The sequence below is a fragment of the Oncorhynchus kisutch genome, linkage group LG12 (assembly GCF_002021735.2).
Source record: "Oncorhynchus kisutch isolate 150728-3 linkage group LG12, Okis_V2, whole genome shotgun sequence".
Taxonomy (NCBI): Eukaryota; Metazoa; Chordata; class Actinopteri; order Salmoniformes; family Salmonidae; genus Oncorhynchus; species Oncorhynchus kisutch.
Genome location: NC_034185.2, coordinates 51,802,671 through 51,819,657, shown reverse-complemented (window position 1 = coordinate 51,819,657; position 16,987 = coordinate 51,802,671). Strand labels below are relative to the sequence as shown.

General features: G+C 42.2%; 1 protein-coding gene across 1 annotated transcript; it reads right to left on the bottom strand.

Moving 5' to 3' along the window:
- Positions 1-907: 907 nt before the first annotated feature.
- LOC109901225 (zinc finger protein 777-like) lies at positions 908-15,803 on the bottom strand. Its single transcript, XM_020497278.2, has 6 exons — positions 15,304-15,803; positions 7,624-7,754; positions 7,249-7,422; positions 2,810-2,962; positions 2,416-2,527; positions 908-2,213 (listed from the first exon to the last, which is right to left on the bottom strand). The coding sequence occupies exons 1-6, from the start codon at positions 15,584-15,586 to the stop codon at positions 1,264-1,266; spliced, it is 1,803 nt and encodes a 600-aa protein (XP_020352867.2). The 5' UTR covers positions 15,587-15,803; the 3' UTR covers positions 908-1,263.
- Positions 15,804-16,987: the final 1,184 nt, after the last annotated feature.

Genomic DNA, 16,987 nt, shown 5'->3' with positions numbered 1-16,987 from the left:
CACCAGCTCTGTCAGGAGGAATGGGCCAAAATTCACCCAACTTATTCTAGGAAGCTTGTGGAAGGCTACCTTAAATTTTTGACCCAAGTTAAATAATTTTGAGGCAATGCTACCAAATACTAATTGAGTGTATGTAAACTTCTGACCCACTGGGAATGTGATGAAATAAATAAAAGCTGAAATTAAATAAATCATCTGACATTTCACATTCTTAAAATACAGTGGTGATCCTAACTGACCTAAAACAGGGTATTTGTTACTAGGATTAAATGTCAGGAATAGTGAAATACTGAGTTTAAATGAATTTGGCTAAGGCCTATGTAAACTTCTGACTTAAACTGTATGTGTTGATTCAACAATTAAGTATAATAGGACCTCCCGGGTGGCGCAGTGGTCTAAGGCTGTGCCAACAGAGACTCTGGATTCGAGCCCAGGCTCTGTCTCAGCCGGCTGCGACCGGGAGGCCCATTGGGTGGCGCACAATTGGCCTAGCGTCGTCCGGGTTAGGGAGGGTTTGGCCGGCAGGGATATCCTTGTCTTATCGCGCACTAGTGACTCCTGTGGCGTGCCGGGTGCAATGCACGCTGACCAGGTCGCTAGGTGTTTCCTCCAACACATTGGTGCGGCTGGCTTCCGGGTTGGATGGGCGCTGTGTTAAAAAGCAGTGCGGCTTGGTTGGGTTGTGTTTCGGAGGACGTATGGCTCTCGACCTTCGCCTCTCCTGAGTCCTATGGAGTTGTAGCGAAATTGGGGAGAAAAATAATATATATTTTTAAATGAAGTATAATGTTTTGGTTCAACAGAGAAGGGAAACTCAGTCCCTGTAATGATACAAAAATATACAAGTCAGTCAGTACAGAGTCAATTTTGTATTTCATTTGAACAAAATGGTCATACTCACATAACGTTTAGTACAGTACTTTTATTGCACACAATTATACATGTGACAAGTAAACGAACTTATCTGGTACCCTCGCTTTGATCAAATTATTTTTAGAATGCCTTGGAAAAGGTTCAACATCACAGCTTCTCTACTTCATGTCAAGTAAACATGAATTAAGGCATATATTTTCTTTATTATCAAACAACAGGACAAGGTTGTCACTCTTCATAAGTAAAGCATTTTTTACAGACACCATCCATCACCATATCATTTAATCTGCCTCATCATACTCATTCTTTCCTCAGTTCCCTCCTACATCCAAAACCAACAGAATTAACTACAAACATACTAGCTAGTACTACATAACATGTTACTATACTCTATACATGGGCCATGTGCATTTTCTGCTGGTGTATCCTAAGGTAGCTCCTCTCTGAGAACCTCTTCCCGCAGTGTGTACAGGTGAATGGCCTCTCTCCCGTGTGGACCTTCAGGTGCGTCTTCAGATGGTGCTGGTGGGAGAACCTCTTCTCACACTGGGGGCAGCTGTAGGGTTTCTCCCCTGTATGGACCCTCTGGTGCCTCTTCAGGTGGTGCTGGTGGGAGAACCTCTTCTCACACAGGTGGCAGCCAAACGGTTTCTCCCCCGTGTGCATCCTCTGATGGCTCTCCATCTGTTTGCGGAAACTGAAGACTTTCCAACAGAATGAACACGGGAAGCACTTCTCTTTGCCACCAGATCTGCTGATAGCGTTGCTACTACTGTCATTTGTCAATGGGCTTGTGTAGCCATTTAGTGCACTGGCATTGTCTGAGGTCTGGTTCAACATTAGGAGAGTGTGAGGAGGATGGCCAGAGAGTGTCTGTGTTGTTGCAGGGTCCATGTTCCAGTTGATAGATCCTATAGAAGGCAGGCTGAAGGCAGCACCTGTTCGGTGGTTAACCTGAGGAGTCATCAGTCTCTCTGAATCACAACTATAGGAGCAGGACGGAGCATCGCTAGCAGAGTCTGTGTCTGTTCTCTCCTGCCGCATACTGACACCTCCCCGTCCCCGCGGACCAAATCTAAACCTTGTCCTGGTCTCAGCCAGTCTGTTGTCATGGAGACTAAGTTCAGTTGTTGTTTTGTATTTGACAGTCTGTTTCTGGTTGTGGTTAACAGTGTTGTTCCCCAGCCCAGAGTTGAGGACGCTGTCCCATCCACTGACCTCCACTATGTCGCTTCTGGTCCCCGCCTGCTCGGTGACGTCATCCTCTGGGCCCTTGGCTGCACCAGTCTGGGAATCCAAGATGGCCGCCCAGTCTCCTCTGTTAGCCTCCAGCCAGCCACCTTCAGGCAAATGTTACAATCCAGACTTAGCAACAGAACAATCATAGACATGGAATTTGTGCATGTTATTTGCCTGGTGATATCTATGACTTATGTTGATATACATCATATTGTTTATTTTTATATTTCATACAAATTGTATTGATATTGTTTTGGAAATAAGGTACTCATACTCTGTAGGCTATATGTATTTCTCCTTTACCTTGCTCCCCCATCTTTAGTCCACTCAGCTGATCAATGCTCTCTGGTTCATCTTCTATTGTCTCCTCTTTGACCAGCAGCAGATCAGGCTTCCCATCCTCCATGTCTACTGACTGTAAGAGATACAGAGTGAGAGGATGTTGGATCAAGAAATCTGATATGAGCACCCTGCTATGGAGCATCTTCTGATTGGACAATGAGGGTTTGCTATGAGTACTATGCAAACATGTTAGTTGATGTGATTACCTGACACTTAAATGGTTGGATAATTCAAACGCAGGGTCCCACACCAAAAAGGCTAAACTGATCCAAGAACAGCACTCCTACTCCGAGAGGCTTTGTGGATACGAGCTCTGACCTAATACCATTCAGACAGTAGTTCACAGTGGGCTCACCTCAGTGAGACTGTGTGTGGTCCTGTGCTGCTCAGCTGGTTCCTCTGTGGGTTCAGGAGGAGGTGTAGTCTGGTTGTCCTCCATGACCATGGTCCCCTCAGGGTTCCCCAGACCCTCCTCCTTCACCAGCAGCACCTCTGGGCTCTCCTCCTCCTGGAAGAGACAGATGATACAGATTACACAGACATACACTCCCTCAGCTACGTACACACAGATAAACACACTTTCAACATGGAGTGTTTACCCCATCCCCACTACGTTTGTATGTATTAAGGATCCCCATTAGCTGCTGCCAAGGGAGGACCTACACTTCCTGGGGTTCAGCACAATGTGTTGTGAAAGGTCATGTTTTCATTAAGTGTGTGTCCTCAGGCCACTACTCTACTATCACATATCTACAACACAAAATCCTTGTTATCGTGTGTGTGTACGTTCTACGTTTGAGTCCTATACTGTAATTACAGAATGACTTCATTGTTGTTAAACCCATCATGGTGGACATAAATATGATGTTGTGGGTAAATATGAGTCAGCTATGAGGTCATCATCAGACAAACCTGACTGAACTATTTTGACCTGTACAGTAGGTGTTTGTTAGTGTGTGGGGATGTGTAGGTATCATTAGTAAGTAGTCTGGTTTTAATCTTATCTGGAGTACTTCTCCTGTCCTATTCGGTGTCCTGTGTGAATCTAAGTGTGCGTTCTCTAATTCTCTCCTTCTCTCTTTCTTTCTCTCTCTCGGAGGACCTGAGCCCTAGGACCATGCCCCAGGACTACCTGACATGATGACTCCTTGCTGTCCCCAGTCCACCTGACCGTGCTGCTGCTCCAGTTTCAACTGTTCTGCCTTATTATTATTCGACCATGCTGGTAATTTATGAACATTTGAACATCTTGGCCATGTTCTGTTATAATCTCCACCCGGCACAGCCAGAAGAGGACTGGCCACCCCACATAGCCTGGTTCCTCTCTAGGTTTCTTCCTAGGTATTGGCCTTTCTAGGGAGTTTTTTCTAGCCACCGTGCTTCTACACCTGCATTGCTTGCTGTTTGGGGTTTTAGGCTGGGTTTCTGTACAGCACTTTGAGATATCAGCTGATGTACGAAGGGCTATATAAATAAATTTGATTTGATTAATGCTCTGTCGGGGGTATGTAGAATAGGGTGAAATCAGGGGTCTGTATCCACAAAGCCTCTCAGAGGAGTGCTGATCTAGGATCAGTTTTGCCTTTTTAGATCATAAAGAATAAGACTATGTAGACAGGTGGGGACCTGATCCTCGATCAGCACTTTTACTCTGAGACTCTTTGTTGGGCCCGTGTTAACAAAAGCCTCTCAGAGTAGAAAATTGGTCGTAAGTGCTGATAAGAGACATTTGATTCCTACTCTGATGGGTAAAAATAAAAGCTATGTGTGAAGCCTCTTTAGCCATAACAGTCCCACCTTGTCAACAGATATTTAGGAGACCTCATGAGCTGTCCTAACCAGTTAAGGGTTACCAGCAGGTGTCTTGGTAATGAAGCGAGTCAGTGGTTCCTGTGCCACATGCAATTGCTTTGAAGTTATTAAAATAATGTTTTGATACATGTCTATATGATCAATGCATAAATAATCTAGACCCTCTGGTCGATTTTGACAATGATTTTACGTGGCCTATTTCACATGATATGCCTAAATGCTTATAACCACTAGGCTAATAAATAAACAGGTTTTTCTTTTGATTATTTAATGACCTACATCATGCTAATTCATGTTATCCCTTTGGAGCGCAACATCACGTTGTTAAAAAATGTAAAAAGCCTCAAATCGGGCATGCCGGTAAGTTGGGCAACTGAAAGCATTTAGGGCTTATGTTAACTTTGATTGTGTCCGATGAAAAACCTTTCAAACATACGCAACATTATCGGCAAGTGATTTGATAAACGGGAGTTCAAAGTTGAAAAGTTGTTAAAGGGAAGTGACGGGTGTTGGTACAGTATAATGGTAATATGGTCCAAAATTCAGCTTTTGACAATCATAAGAATGGGTTAAAAAAAATTAAAAGGTTATTCATGCCAACATATTAGGCGATAATTAAGAGTGGGCAAAGTGATCGTGTCGGGTGAATATTATATCAAATGTTTTACCATTGCAACATTTGATGGTAGTCACACTCACCGAAGTTGTCTGAAGCATGCTATGGAGTTCACAGTTGGTGATGCCTCATTGTGATTGGTTATTCCCTATCATTTGCAAACGTCAAAGAGCGTCATCGCTATCTTTCCTTTGCAGGATGTCATGATTATCAGCTGAGAAACTTTTATGAGTTGATTTTACTCCTGGCTCAGAGTTAGTCTGGGCAGTGTCTTGACATCATCCTAAAACCTACTGTGAGCTGGAAGTTTATTTTAGTCTTAAAACAGATTTGAACTGCTGGGATCTATTCTGAGATGCTTTGTGGGTCCAGATGGGATTTATACTAAAGAGAATCTCAATGAAAGTCTTAGGATAAAAAGTCCCATTTTGTGTTTATTAAACATAAACAAGTTTTAAATACACCATATGACAACCACACATACACACGTCTCAACTAAAAATCTGCATGAAGTTGATCAACTGCATTAATTTCTTATTAAACATGTCTGGTGGAGGGGGGGGGGGGTGAAGTAGTTGATTGGAAGTAATGAAACAGGCATTTGTGAACATCATATAACATCATACTCGGTACAAACACAATATGTAACAGACTTTTTAGACTTATGTGGCTTATACACTGAGTGTACAAAATAGTAGGAACACGTTCCTGCTTTTTCCATGACAGACTGACCAGGTGAATCCAGATGAAAGCTATGATCCCTTATTGATATCACTTGTTAAATCAGTGTAAATAAAGGGGAGGAGACAGGTGAAAGAAGGATTTTTAAGCTTTGAGGCAATTGAGACATGGATTGTGTATGTGTGCCATTCAGAGGGTGAATGGAAAAAGACGACAATGCCTTTTAATGGGGTATGGTAGTTGGTTTGAGTGTGTCAAGAACTGCAACGCTGCTGGGTTTTTCACACTCAACTGTTTCCCCGTGTGTATCAAGAATGGTCCACCACCCGAAGGACATCCAGCCAACTTGACACAACTGTGGGAAGCATTGGAGTCGACATGGGCCAGCATCCCTGTGGAACGCTATCGACACCTTGTAGAGTCCATGCACAGACTAATTGAGACTGTTCTAAGGACAAAAGGGATGCAACTCCATTTTAAGAAGGTGTTCCTAATGTTTTGTACAGTGCATATCATATCACACAATGTCTGGATACAATATTCTACCAAGGAATATTCCAAATGCATCTGTGGGTCTTTTCTGCTGAAAACAATCAAAATGTGTCTTTAATGCAGGATTTGATCTAAATGTCAGATGCTATCGAGTGGAATGATTACTTTCTATGTTATAGAGTGGAATGGTTTTTCTGCTGGTGTATCCTGAGGTAGCTCCTCTCTGAGAACCTCTTCTCACACTGGGGGCAGCTATAGGGCTTCTCCCCTGTGTGGACCCTCTGGTGCCTCTTCAGGTCACCGGCCTGTGCGAAGCGCATGTCACACTGGGTACAGTTGTAGGGTTTCTCCCCTGTGTGGACCCTCTGGTGCCTCTTCAGGTGGCCAGCCTGGGCGAAGCGCATGTCACACTGGGTACAGCTGAATGGTTTCTCCCCTGTGTGGACTCTCTGGTGCCTCTCCACCTTCTGGGAGCAACTGAAGCCTTTGTTACAGAACATGCAGAGGAACCGTTTCTCTTTACTATATCCTGATGTGGTTCCCCCTCCCTGAGTCTGAGCTCTAGCCCTATTGTTTGAGTTCAACACCTGATCGAAAAGGACGTGACAATGTGAATCTGAAGGCCCCATCGACGTGGACACTGGGTCGTGATGCCTGAGCGCGTGTAAAGGGGAGTGGGTAACAACATTTGTATTTGTTTCTAAGCTTTCACTGTAATCTAAGAAATCTCTGCCCTGTGAGAGTCCATCTCCTAGGTGACTATCTGCATTCCATGTGGGAGGAGCGTCGCTCTCCACTTTCACAGTCACCTCATCTAAAACCTCTCCTTTCTTATCTAAGCACCCTTCAGAGTATACACTACTACTGTACCGGTTCCAGTCCCCTCTAGACAGATCAGTCTGTCTCTCTAAACCCAAGGCCATGTTGTCAGGGTCCATCTCTGTAGTGTAAGAACAAGATGGATTATTGCCAGTCTCTAACACGTCACCTGAGTCCCGATGGGATTGAATCGTCCTCGGGCTTAGGTTACCGTAAAGTAAATACTCTGAGCCGAGAGCAGGAGGACAGCCCAGTGGCTCCAATCTTTCTGGGTCTGATCTGTGGTCAGATCCTGTGGGTAAAAGCCTTTGTGTTACAGTTAAAGTCTTGGTATCTGTCTCTGACTTGAGGACGGCGTTCAGCATTCCACTGACCTCCGTGATGCTGCGTCTGGTCCTGGGCTGTGCTGGTGAGGCGGTGGGATCCTCTGGAGCGGCAGGAGCTCCCCCTGTAGCTACAGTCTGGATGTCTCTGCTGTGCCGTGGGTCCTCCTCTCCTTCAGACCTCTCCTGCTTGAACCCAGGACCTGCAGCCTCTATATCTGCAGACTGACACAAGAAGAGAGGAGGTTATTATCAGTACATGAGTAGAATTGGATAACAATGTCATGGGGAAGTCTCACAATCTCCCCTATGGCAGATAAATGAGGATGTTACATGTAAGGAAGTGAATAGCTGAGGGGAGCCTTTCTGAAATAAACTGGCCACATTTGATTTACTGTAATTTTGATGTAATACTATTCCACTAACCTCTATAACAATAACGTGCTGGGTTGAGGTTCCACTTCCCTCATCAACAGTAATTGGTTGGTCATCTCTCCATGTATTGTGTCCCGCTGGCCTCACAAAGCTCCTGTGGCCTCCAGTGAGAGGTCCTTCACCTGAGAGTGATTGGGGGAAAGATGGGGTTAAGTTCGGTGTTGTCAATGCTCAACACTATATTGTACACTATTGACACTGTCTATAATTGGCTAGGATATAAGGTAACACTTCTCATAACTTCTTGATATACTATTTATTAATTGATGTATTATGTTCCGTGCATCACAATGTTTTCATTGAGTAAATCATTTGAAATGCAGTAAAAAAAATTGAGTCATTTAGCAGACTCTTATCCAGAACGACTTGAAGGAGCGACTTGGGTTAAGTGCCTTGCGCAAGGGCACATCAACAGATTTTTCCCCTAGTCAGCTCAGAGATTCGAGCAAGCGACTTTTTGGTTACTGGTCCAACACTCTTATCAGGTAGGATACCTGTAGCCCCAATCAAGAATCTGGTTAGAATATAATGTGTCTTGCCGGAAGATAGGGGAATCATTGCACACTATCCAAAAACTGACCAAGACCCAATTCTGGGTAACACATCTGGGCCTGGTTTCCCGATAGCGATGGAATTTAGGCTCACGAGTGTTTTAAAGGTTCATCTTTCCTACAACGGCCTAACATGTAACATATTTCCCAAAACACCAAGCAGAGACAACTTTTGCTTAATGCCAATTTATGCTTGATCCAAAGGCTCCGTACGCAGGATGTGACGCAATTGCGGAGCATTTGGAGGCTTGTGGAGGCCAAATCGAGCTCCGTACAGCGATGCCATGCGCCTCTTATATTTTGTAACAACGTGGAGGGCTCCGTATAGCTCCACATTGACATGATTGGTTGACGGTAGTTGGGGGTGGTGTAAATCCACTATAAACACAAACTCACTTCATTGACAACTTCCTTGACAACCAATGAAAGGCTATCAACTTTGATGAAAGGCTATCAGAAGAAGTTCACAAATAAAAAATTTAAAACGATTTATGATACCTCGTGTAGGGATTTCAAAATACACAAAAATGTGATTAAACTCCTGGAAAGAGATCTGGAAGGTAAAGGGGATAGACGCGGTAAAGAGGTCAGGGGATAGAAGGAAGTTGGATTGGCGCACATTCAACAAATATGATCTAACAAAGTGGATATTTGTCAAATCCATCATGATTGATATGTTGTAACAGGCGCACAATGTGGTTACTCAAATCCAATTTGAATACATTTGGCTCTTTTCGCTGCATAACATTTAGAGATGGTCGCTTTTCAGGTTTAGAAAAAAAGACTGCTAAATGCTAGCTCCCATTCGTATAAACTGGTAGCATAGCTAGCATACAGAAAGTGGTGGTGGTGGTCGTCAAAGTAGTTTTAACTGACAATGACATGTATTGGGCTTGACATCCACATAAGTATTATACTCCGATTTTTACCTCAACATTGTGTGAAATACACATATAAACAATAGCCTAAATACAGTGCTGTGTATTCATGGACGTTAAGGGAAGCCAGGCTTCCCCAAATATATGACCTATAAAAAAATGTAAATGTTAAAATAAGGTCTCTTTCATCTCTCTGTTTTTTAATAATTTTCCATCTATTTGCAAGGGGCTGAATTTCACGGGAGAAATCATCCGCGCGAGGGAAACAGCGCCCCTCTGTCTCAGTATGTGTAGCCCATGTATCTGATGCTGTCTGGAACAAAAGAGTATGACATGTTGCGCCGGAGCATTTGATTGATTGATGCCAGCAAGCATTTGGCCTCCCTTGGTAAATTTTTTTATATAATAATTAGCCAATCAGCGTAGGTTGTCAGTAGGTTGTCCTGGCGCAGGAAAACGCACCCCCAAGTGAGATCAGTTTGGATTCGGCTTCACACCAATCAAATCACATCCTAAGCAAAACTTTCTTATTGTTTCTGGTCTGCATTAGCTAGCTCGCTAAATTGGCCATGGATGGAGATGGGGATTTTGACTTGTGGTTTTGACTTAATTCTCTGCACAGGCCAATGATTATGATGGCGATTCAGATCTAACCATAAATTAATGTTGTACCACTGGCCTGAGACGATTGAAGTTCAATATGAGTCGAGATGTAGCCTAGTAGTCTAACTAGCTAGCTAACTTAGCTGGTTCATTATTGCCCATGAGAGGAAGTCAGGCTAGCAAGCATTTTAGCTATGTAGCCCATGACAACAAAAACTAAAAGCGTGCTATATGACAGAGCCATAGACCGGTTGCCAACATCAAAGAGAGGAGGATGGCATAGGCGTTCAACTAGTCTACAAGTTCGGCGAGTCCACTTTTCTTATTTTAAAGTTATTATGTTTTTACTTACATGTGCAAGCACACACAGAAATCAGTTCCAGGGATAGCCACATGATTGATATTTAGCAACATTGATAGAACTAAATAATTTTTAAAAAACTAACTTTGTTTTCAGTGTATTAAACTAAGCATATATAGCCTTGTTGATTTGATGATGTTTAAGTTGAAATGGTGATGGGATTAGCTGAGGCAGTGCTCCTGTTGTCTTTGTGCTGACTTGTGGTAACTCTGTGGTTCTAAATCAGTAGTTGTTTAATAAACTTGTTGAAAACATTAAATTGCTTCACAATACTGCAGGTGATATAACTGTTTGTTACATGCAAAATATGTTTTGTGGACTTCAGCGGATGGATGTTGCTCTCCGGTTTTGTGATGAAACAAACATATGTGTAGTTGAATTTATTCCACCACTGTGTGACTTGTCTTTTGTTGTCACGGCCTTATTGCACAGTACGTACCAGTCAAAAGTTTGGACACACCTACTCATTCAAGGGTTTTTCTTTATTTTTACTATTTTCTACATTGTAGAATAATAGTGAAGACATCAAAACTATGAAATAACACATATGGAATCATGTAGTAACACCAAAAAGTGTTAAACAAATCTAAATATATTTTATATTTGAGATTCTTCAAAGTAGCCACCCTTTGCCTTGATGACAGCTTTGCACACTCTTGGCATTCTCTTAACCAGCTTCATTAAGTAGTCACCTGGAATGCATTTCAATTAACAGGTATGCCTTGTTAAAAGCTAATTAGTGGAATTTCTTTCCTTATTAATGCGTATGAGCCAATCAGTTGCGTTGTGACAAGGTAGGGGTGGTATACAGAAGATAGTCCTATTTGGTAAAAGACCAAGTCCATTTCATGGCAAGAACAGCTCAAATAAGCAAAGAGAAACAACAGTCCATCGTTACTTTAAGACATGAAGGACAGTCAATACGGAAAATTTAAAGAACTTTGAAAATTTCTTCAAGTGCAGTTGTAAAACCATCAAGCGCTTTGATGAAACTGGCTCTCATGAGGACCGGCACAGGAAAGGAAGAACCAGAGTTACCTCTGCTGCAGAGGATAAGTTCATTAGAGATACCAGCATCAGAAATTGCAGCCCAAATAAAATACTACACAGGGTTCAAGTAACAAACACATTTCAACATCAACTGTACAGAGGAGACTGGGTGAATCAGGCCTTCATGGTCAAATTGCTGCAAATAAACCACTACTAAAGGACACCAATAAGAAGAAGACTGGCTTGGGTCAAGAAACACGAGTAATGGACATTAGACCGGTGGAAATCTGTCCTTTAGTCTGATGGGTCCAAAAGTACGATTTTTGGTTCCAACAGCCATGTCTTCGGGAGATGGAGAGTACTGTAGGTGAACAGATGATCTCTGCATGTGTGGTTCCCACGGTGAAGCATGGAGGAGGAGGTGTGATGGTGCTTTGCTGGTGACACTGTCAGTGATTCATTTAGAATTCAAGGCACACTTAACCAACATGGCTACCACAGCATTCTGCAGCAATAAGGCATCCCATCTGGTTTGCGCTTAGTCCCACTATCATTTGTTTTTCAACAGGACAATGACCCAACACACCTCCAGGTTGTGTAAGGGCTATTTGACCAAGAAAGAGAGTGATGGCATGCTGCATCAGATGACCTGACCTCCACAATCACCCGACCTCAACCCAATTGAGATGGTTTGGGATGCGTTGGAACGAAGAGTGATGGAAAAGCATCCAACAAGTGATCAGCATATGTGGGAACTCCTTCAAGACTGTTGGGTAAGCATTCCAGGTGAAGCTGGTTGAGAGAATGCCAAGAGTGTGCAAAGCTGTCATCGAGGCAAAGGGTGGCTACTTTGAAGAATCTCAAATATAATTTGATTTGTTTAAACTTTTTTGGTTACTACATTATTCCATAGTTTTGATGTCACTATTATTCTACATAGTCGAAAATAGTAAAAACAATGAAAAACATGAGTAAGTGCATAAGTGTCTCCAAACATTTGACTGGTACTGTACATCAAGGTGATATAGAGTTGAAGTCGGAGGTTAACATACAACTTAGCAAAATACATTTAAACTCAAGTTTCACAATTCCTGACATTTAATCAGAGCAAAAATTCCATGTCTTAGGTCAGTTAGGATCACCACTTTATTTTAAGAATGTGAAATGTCAGAATAATAGAAGAGAATAATTTATTTCAGCTTTTATTTCTTTCATCACATTCCCAGTGGGTCAGAAGTTTACATACACTCAATTAGTACTTGGTAGCATTGCCTTTAAATTGTTTATCTTGGGTCAAATGTTTCGGGTAGCCTTCTACAAGCTTCCCACAATAAGTTGGGGGGAATTTTGGCCCATTCCTCCTGACAGAGCTTGCGTAACTTAGTTAGGTTTGTAAGGCCTCCTTGCTTGCACACGCTTTTTCAGTTCTGCCCACACATTTTATATGGGATTGAGGTCAGGGCTTTGTGATGGCCACTCCAATACCTTGACTTTGTTGTCCTTAAGCCATTTTGCCACACCTTTGGAAGTATGCTTGGGGTCATTGTCCATTTGGAAGACCCATTTGCGACCAAGCTTCCTGACTGATGTCTTGAGATGTTGCTTCAATATATCCACATAATTTTCCTCCCTCATGAAGCTATCTATTTTGTGAAGTGCACCAGTTCCTCCTGCAACAAAGCACCCCCACAACATAATGCTGCCACCCCCATGCTTCTTGGTTGGGATGGTGTTCTTCAGCTTGCAAGCATCCCCGTTTTTCCTCCAAACATAACGATGGTCATTACGGTCAAACAGTTATATTTTTGTTTCATCAGACCAGAGGACATTTCTCCAAAAAGTACGATATTTGTCCCCATGTGCAGTTGCAAACCGTAGTCTGGCTTTTTTATGCCGGTTTTGGGGCAGTGGCTTCTTCCTTGCTGAGCGGCCTTTCAGTTTATGCCGATATAGGACACATTTTACTGTGGATATACTTTTGTACCTGTTTTCTCCAGCATCTTCACAAGGTCCTTTGCTGTTGTTCTGGGATTGATTTGCACATTTCACACCAAAGTACTTTCATCTATAGGACACAGAACCCATCTCCTTCCTGAGCAGTATGACTGCTGCGTGGTCCATTGGTGTTTATACTTGCGTACTATTGTTTGTACAGATGAACGTGGTACCTTCAGGCATTTGGGAATTGCTCCCAAGGATGAACCAGACTTGTCTTTTTTTCTGGGGTCTTGGCTGATTTCCCATGATGTCAAGCAAAGAGGCGCTGAGTTTGAAGGTAGACCTTGAAATACATCCACAGGTACACCTCCAATTGACTCAAATTATGTCAATTAGCCCATCAGAAGCTTCTAAAGGCATGACATAATTTTCTGGAACTTTCCAAGCTGATTAAAGGCACAGTCAACTTAGTGTTTGTAAACTTCTGACCCACTGGAATTGTGATACAGTGAATGATAAGGGAAATCATCTGTAATAGTAATAGTCTGTAAACAATTGTTGGAAAAATTACTTGTTTCATGCACAAAGTAGATGTCCTAACCGACTTGCCAAAACTATAGTTTGTTAACAAGAAATTTGTGGAGTAGTTGAAAAATGAGTTTTAATGACTCCAACCTATGTGTATGTAAACTTCCGACTTCAACTGTAGATACTGGTAGGATCGAAAGAAAGGCAGCGTTGCTCTCAGGTCAGTTTTCTCCATTCAAATCAACCTTAACATAAACATGATTTCACAATACAATCACGATCATTGAGCACATTAAGCTACATTTCATTAAATATATTGAGGTAAAAAATAGACAGTAGACAAATAAAACTCAATTGAGTGAACATGTATTTTAATATCATTGAAACATATAGGCCTATATTGTAGGTAGGCTATATATTTTTAATGCAGTCATCTCAATTTTCATTTTTAAGCATTTTACCCCTACAATTGCAAAGACATTGGCAACTTTGTATTTGTAGTCAACTTCGTTGTGAAGTTATAGGCGGTCACGGAGAGACGGATAACATAGACGATTTATGTATAAAGTGACGCTGGAGGGCAAAAAAGCATCTAACAACCCACTTGGCTGTTCTACGAGTTGGCTGAGGCAGGCGATAAATTACGAGCGTTTAAGTGCAACGTTAACTATGGTTTTGGGAAACAGCTTGGAGATTTAACAATGCTCCTACGAAGGTTTTAACAATATACTTAGCCTTAAGATGCTTCTGGGAAACCGGGCCCTGAACAAATACGCAGAGGGGAGCGGGGCGACTTAAGCCAATTTATGCATGATCCGAAAATGTGGTCGGGGGCTCCGTATGGACGGGGTGACGCAATCGCGGTGTGTCCAGAGGCATTGCAACGGCCAAATGGAGCTCAGTACCGCTCTGTATAGCTCCGCACGGACATGATTGGTTGACAATAGGTGGGGGAGAGAGGTTCTGTTTAAACACAAACTCGCTTGCTTGACAATTTCTTTCAAAGTCTGTCGGTCCTGTTGTTTTTTGATAAAGAGTAACCTACGCGTGTGAAGCTTGGTTATGTAAGATACGATGTAAGAGCTTTCGTCTCCAAACCATTGCAGTGTAAGAACTGTAAAGGATTTGGCCATGATTCAAGTGTGTGCAGACGGACAGAGTATATTGAAGAACGGTGTAGTTAAAGCGGTCAATCAAATCTCCTATGCAGAGGTGATTTAAAAGAATTGAGAAAACAAGGGATGCTCGTGAAGATATGGTAGTGGACGGACCACAGCCTGTAGTAAATATTTGCTGCCAGTCAAAAGATACCGTGTGTTAAAATGGTGGATTTTGTGGTAGTCATTGCCACAGGTATTAACTGTACGGCACAAGTCTCGTAGAAGACTAATAAACTGGACATTACTGTGGCACATCTGAAGACTTGCAAGGTACTGGCGCCGGAAGACCTGCCCTCCCAGTTTCCCCTTGAGCCGGAGTTCGGAACAGATCGGTTAAATTTTTTAAACAGCAAAGTTGTTTGATTTAGTTTAGTTTTTGATGGGTATTTTTATTCATTTATGGGAATCCTGTTTCCATCCCTCACAGTTGGTGGTGGGATGCACATTAAATTGTGCGATTGCCAATATACCATAGAATACAACTTCCTTCACAACAGCTCTGTGCTGCTCCGCGAAACGCATGAGGTATGAATGCCCTGACTTCTGTATCGGCCGTATCACCGTAAATGCATGAAAAATGTATGGCCTATACTGTAGAAGTATATTTTGTTCATTGAATTTCGTTTTATTTAGCTAATGCAGCGCATTTATGCAAAATGTACCTCTTGCCATTCCTCTGTATCGGTCGAGGATCTTTACACTTCTGGGACGACTGGCGAGGACGCGCTCTCGCAATGTCCCCTCTGCGCGCTCCCGTGACACCTTAAGTTCCTGTAGCTGTAGTTTCCTCCGCAATGCCCTGTTTTCTTTCTGGCTTTGAGTTATTTCCAAACGAAACACTGCATAGTCGTCGTCTACGAGTTTACAGATCTCTGCCACGGCTGCATTCGCTAGCACCTCCATGATGGAGGCTATTTGAGTGTGAAAAACAATACAGTTGGCCATTGTTAGCTAGCGTTATATAGATAACATCTATCAACTAAGTCCTGTCTCCTACGCGAATGAAAGATAACCTGTGGTAAGTATATGATGCTGTGCAGTCAAATGTAGATGTCCATGGTGTTAATAAACGTCTAAATCAAAACGCTAACGTGGAAATTGTTCTTCGTCACAGTTTACTTCCGTTTTACACCGAAGTGAAGAGAAATATCAGCGTCTCGTCAGCAACACGTGAAGTACTTCCGGGTTTACGTTGTTTTAGAAATTCTTCAAAATAAAGGTTCCACAAGTAGTAGTAGAGAACTGTCAATAGCCTGAGTGTATTTACATTTGTTCATATTTAAGTGACATTTGCACCATGTTCCAAAGTCATATGAATGCCCCCAATGCGAATCACTGTTAATGGAATACATATTGGCTTATAGAGCAAAACTATTTTGGGTGCCGCAGTAAACGTTTTGTAGGGTCTGTAGAATGTATATCTGGTGTCATTTCAATGGGGCTCTGAATAATACCGTGTTGCTGGCCTTTTGCTCCACCCATTCCATTGGGACCAACCTCAGTCCCCCATGAAATAACACCATACATTCTACAGACCCTACTGAGTATTTCCAACCCCACTTTTACATTGGCACATAGAATAGTTTTTTCTCTCTAAGCCAATAATGTAATTTATAGGCCTACAATGTATTGCATTGGGAGCGATGAAATGAGTGGGCTTGCTGGGTATCATCCAATAAATAACACCATATATAGACTCTAGTACTAGATCCATGTGTTCTGTAGAATATTATGTTCTTTACATTAATTTACTCAAGTTCCAAGCATTTCTCAATGTGTACCACATTATAATATGATGTATCTTATATAAAGTAGTCATTCTCTTTTTAGTTTATTATTTTAACATTATGCACTATGCAAAGCTGCAAAAATGATTGATTTCGTGTCATACACACAGCGTTTTACCGCAGTCTTTTATTTTGAAGGCAAAAATTGGATAACTGGAAGTCTTAATGCTGCTGGCAGGAAACTAGTGTTGCTGCCATGACGCTAATAAGAAAAATTGTGTTATTGGTTACCGTCTGGTGTCTAAACACTAATGCCAGCATTCAAAACAACTAGGAATTCCAAGTCAGCAACTCTGGAATATTTCTGGAGCTAGTTCAAATCCCCAAGTTGACCAGGTCAAAAATCTGTCGATGTGTTCTTGAGCAAGGCACTGAACCCCAATTGCTATTGTAAGTTGCTCAAGTCTCCTAAATGACAAAAAAACAAGTAAATGTAAAATTACTCCTCCCAAGTCTATACCTCAGTCTTTAGAGTCATATATGCTGAACAGAAATATAAACACAACAGCAAACCCCTCGCCCCCACGACACCATACACAACTCCACCCTGGACTAGAAC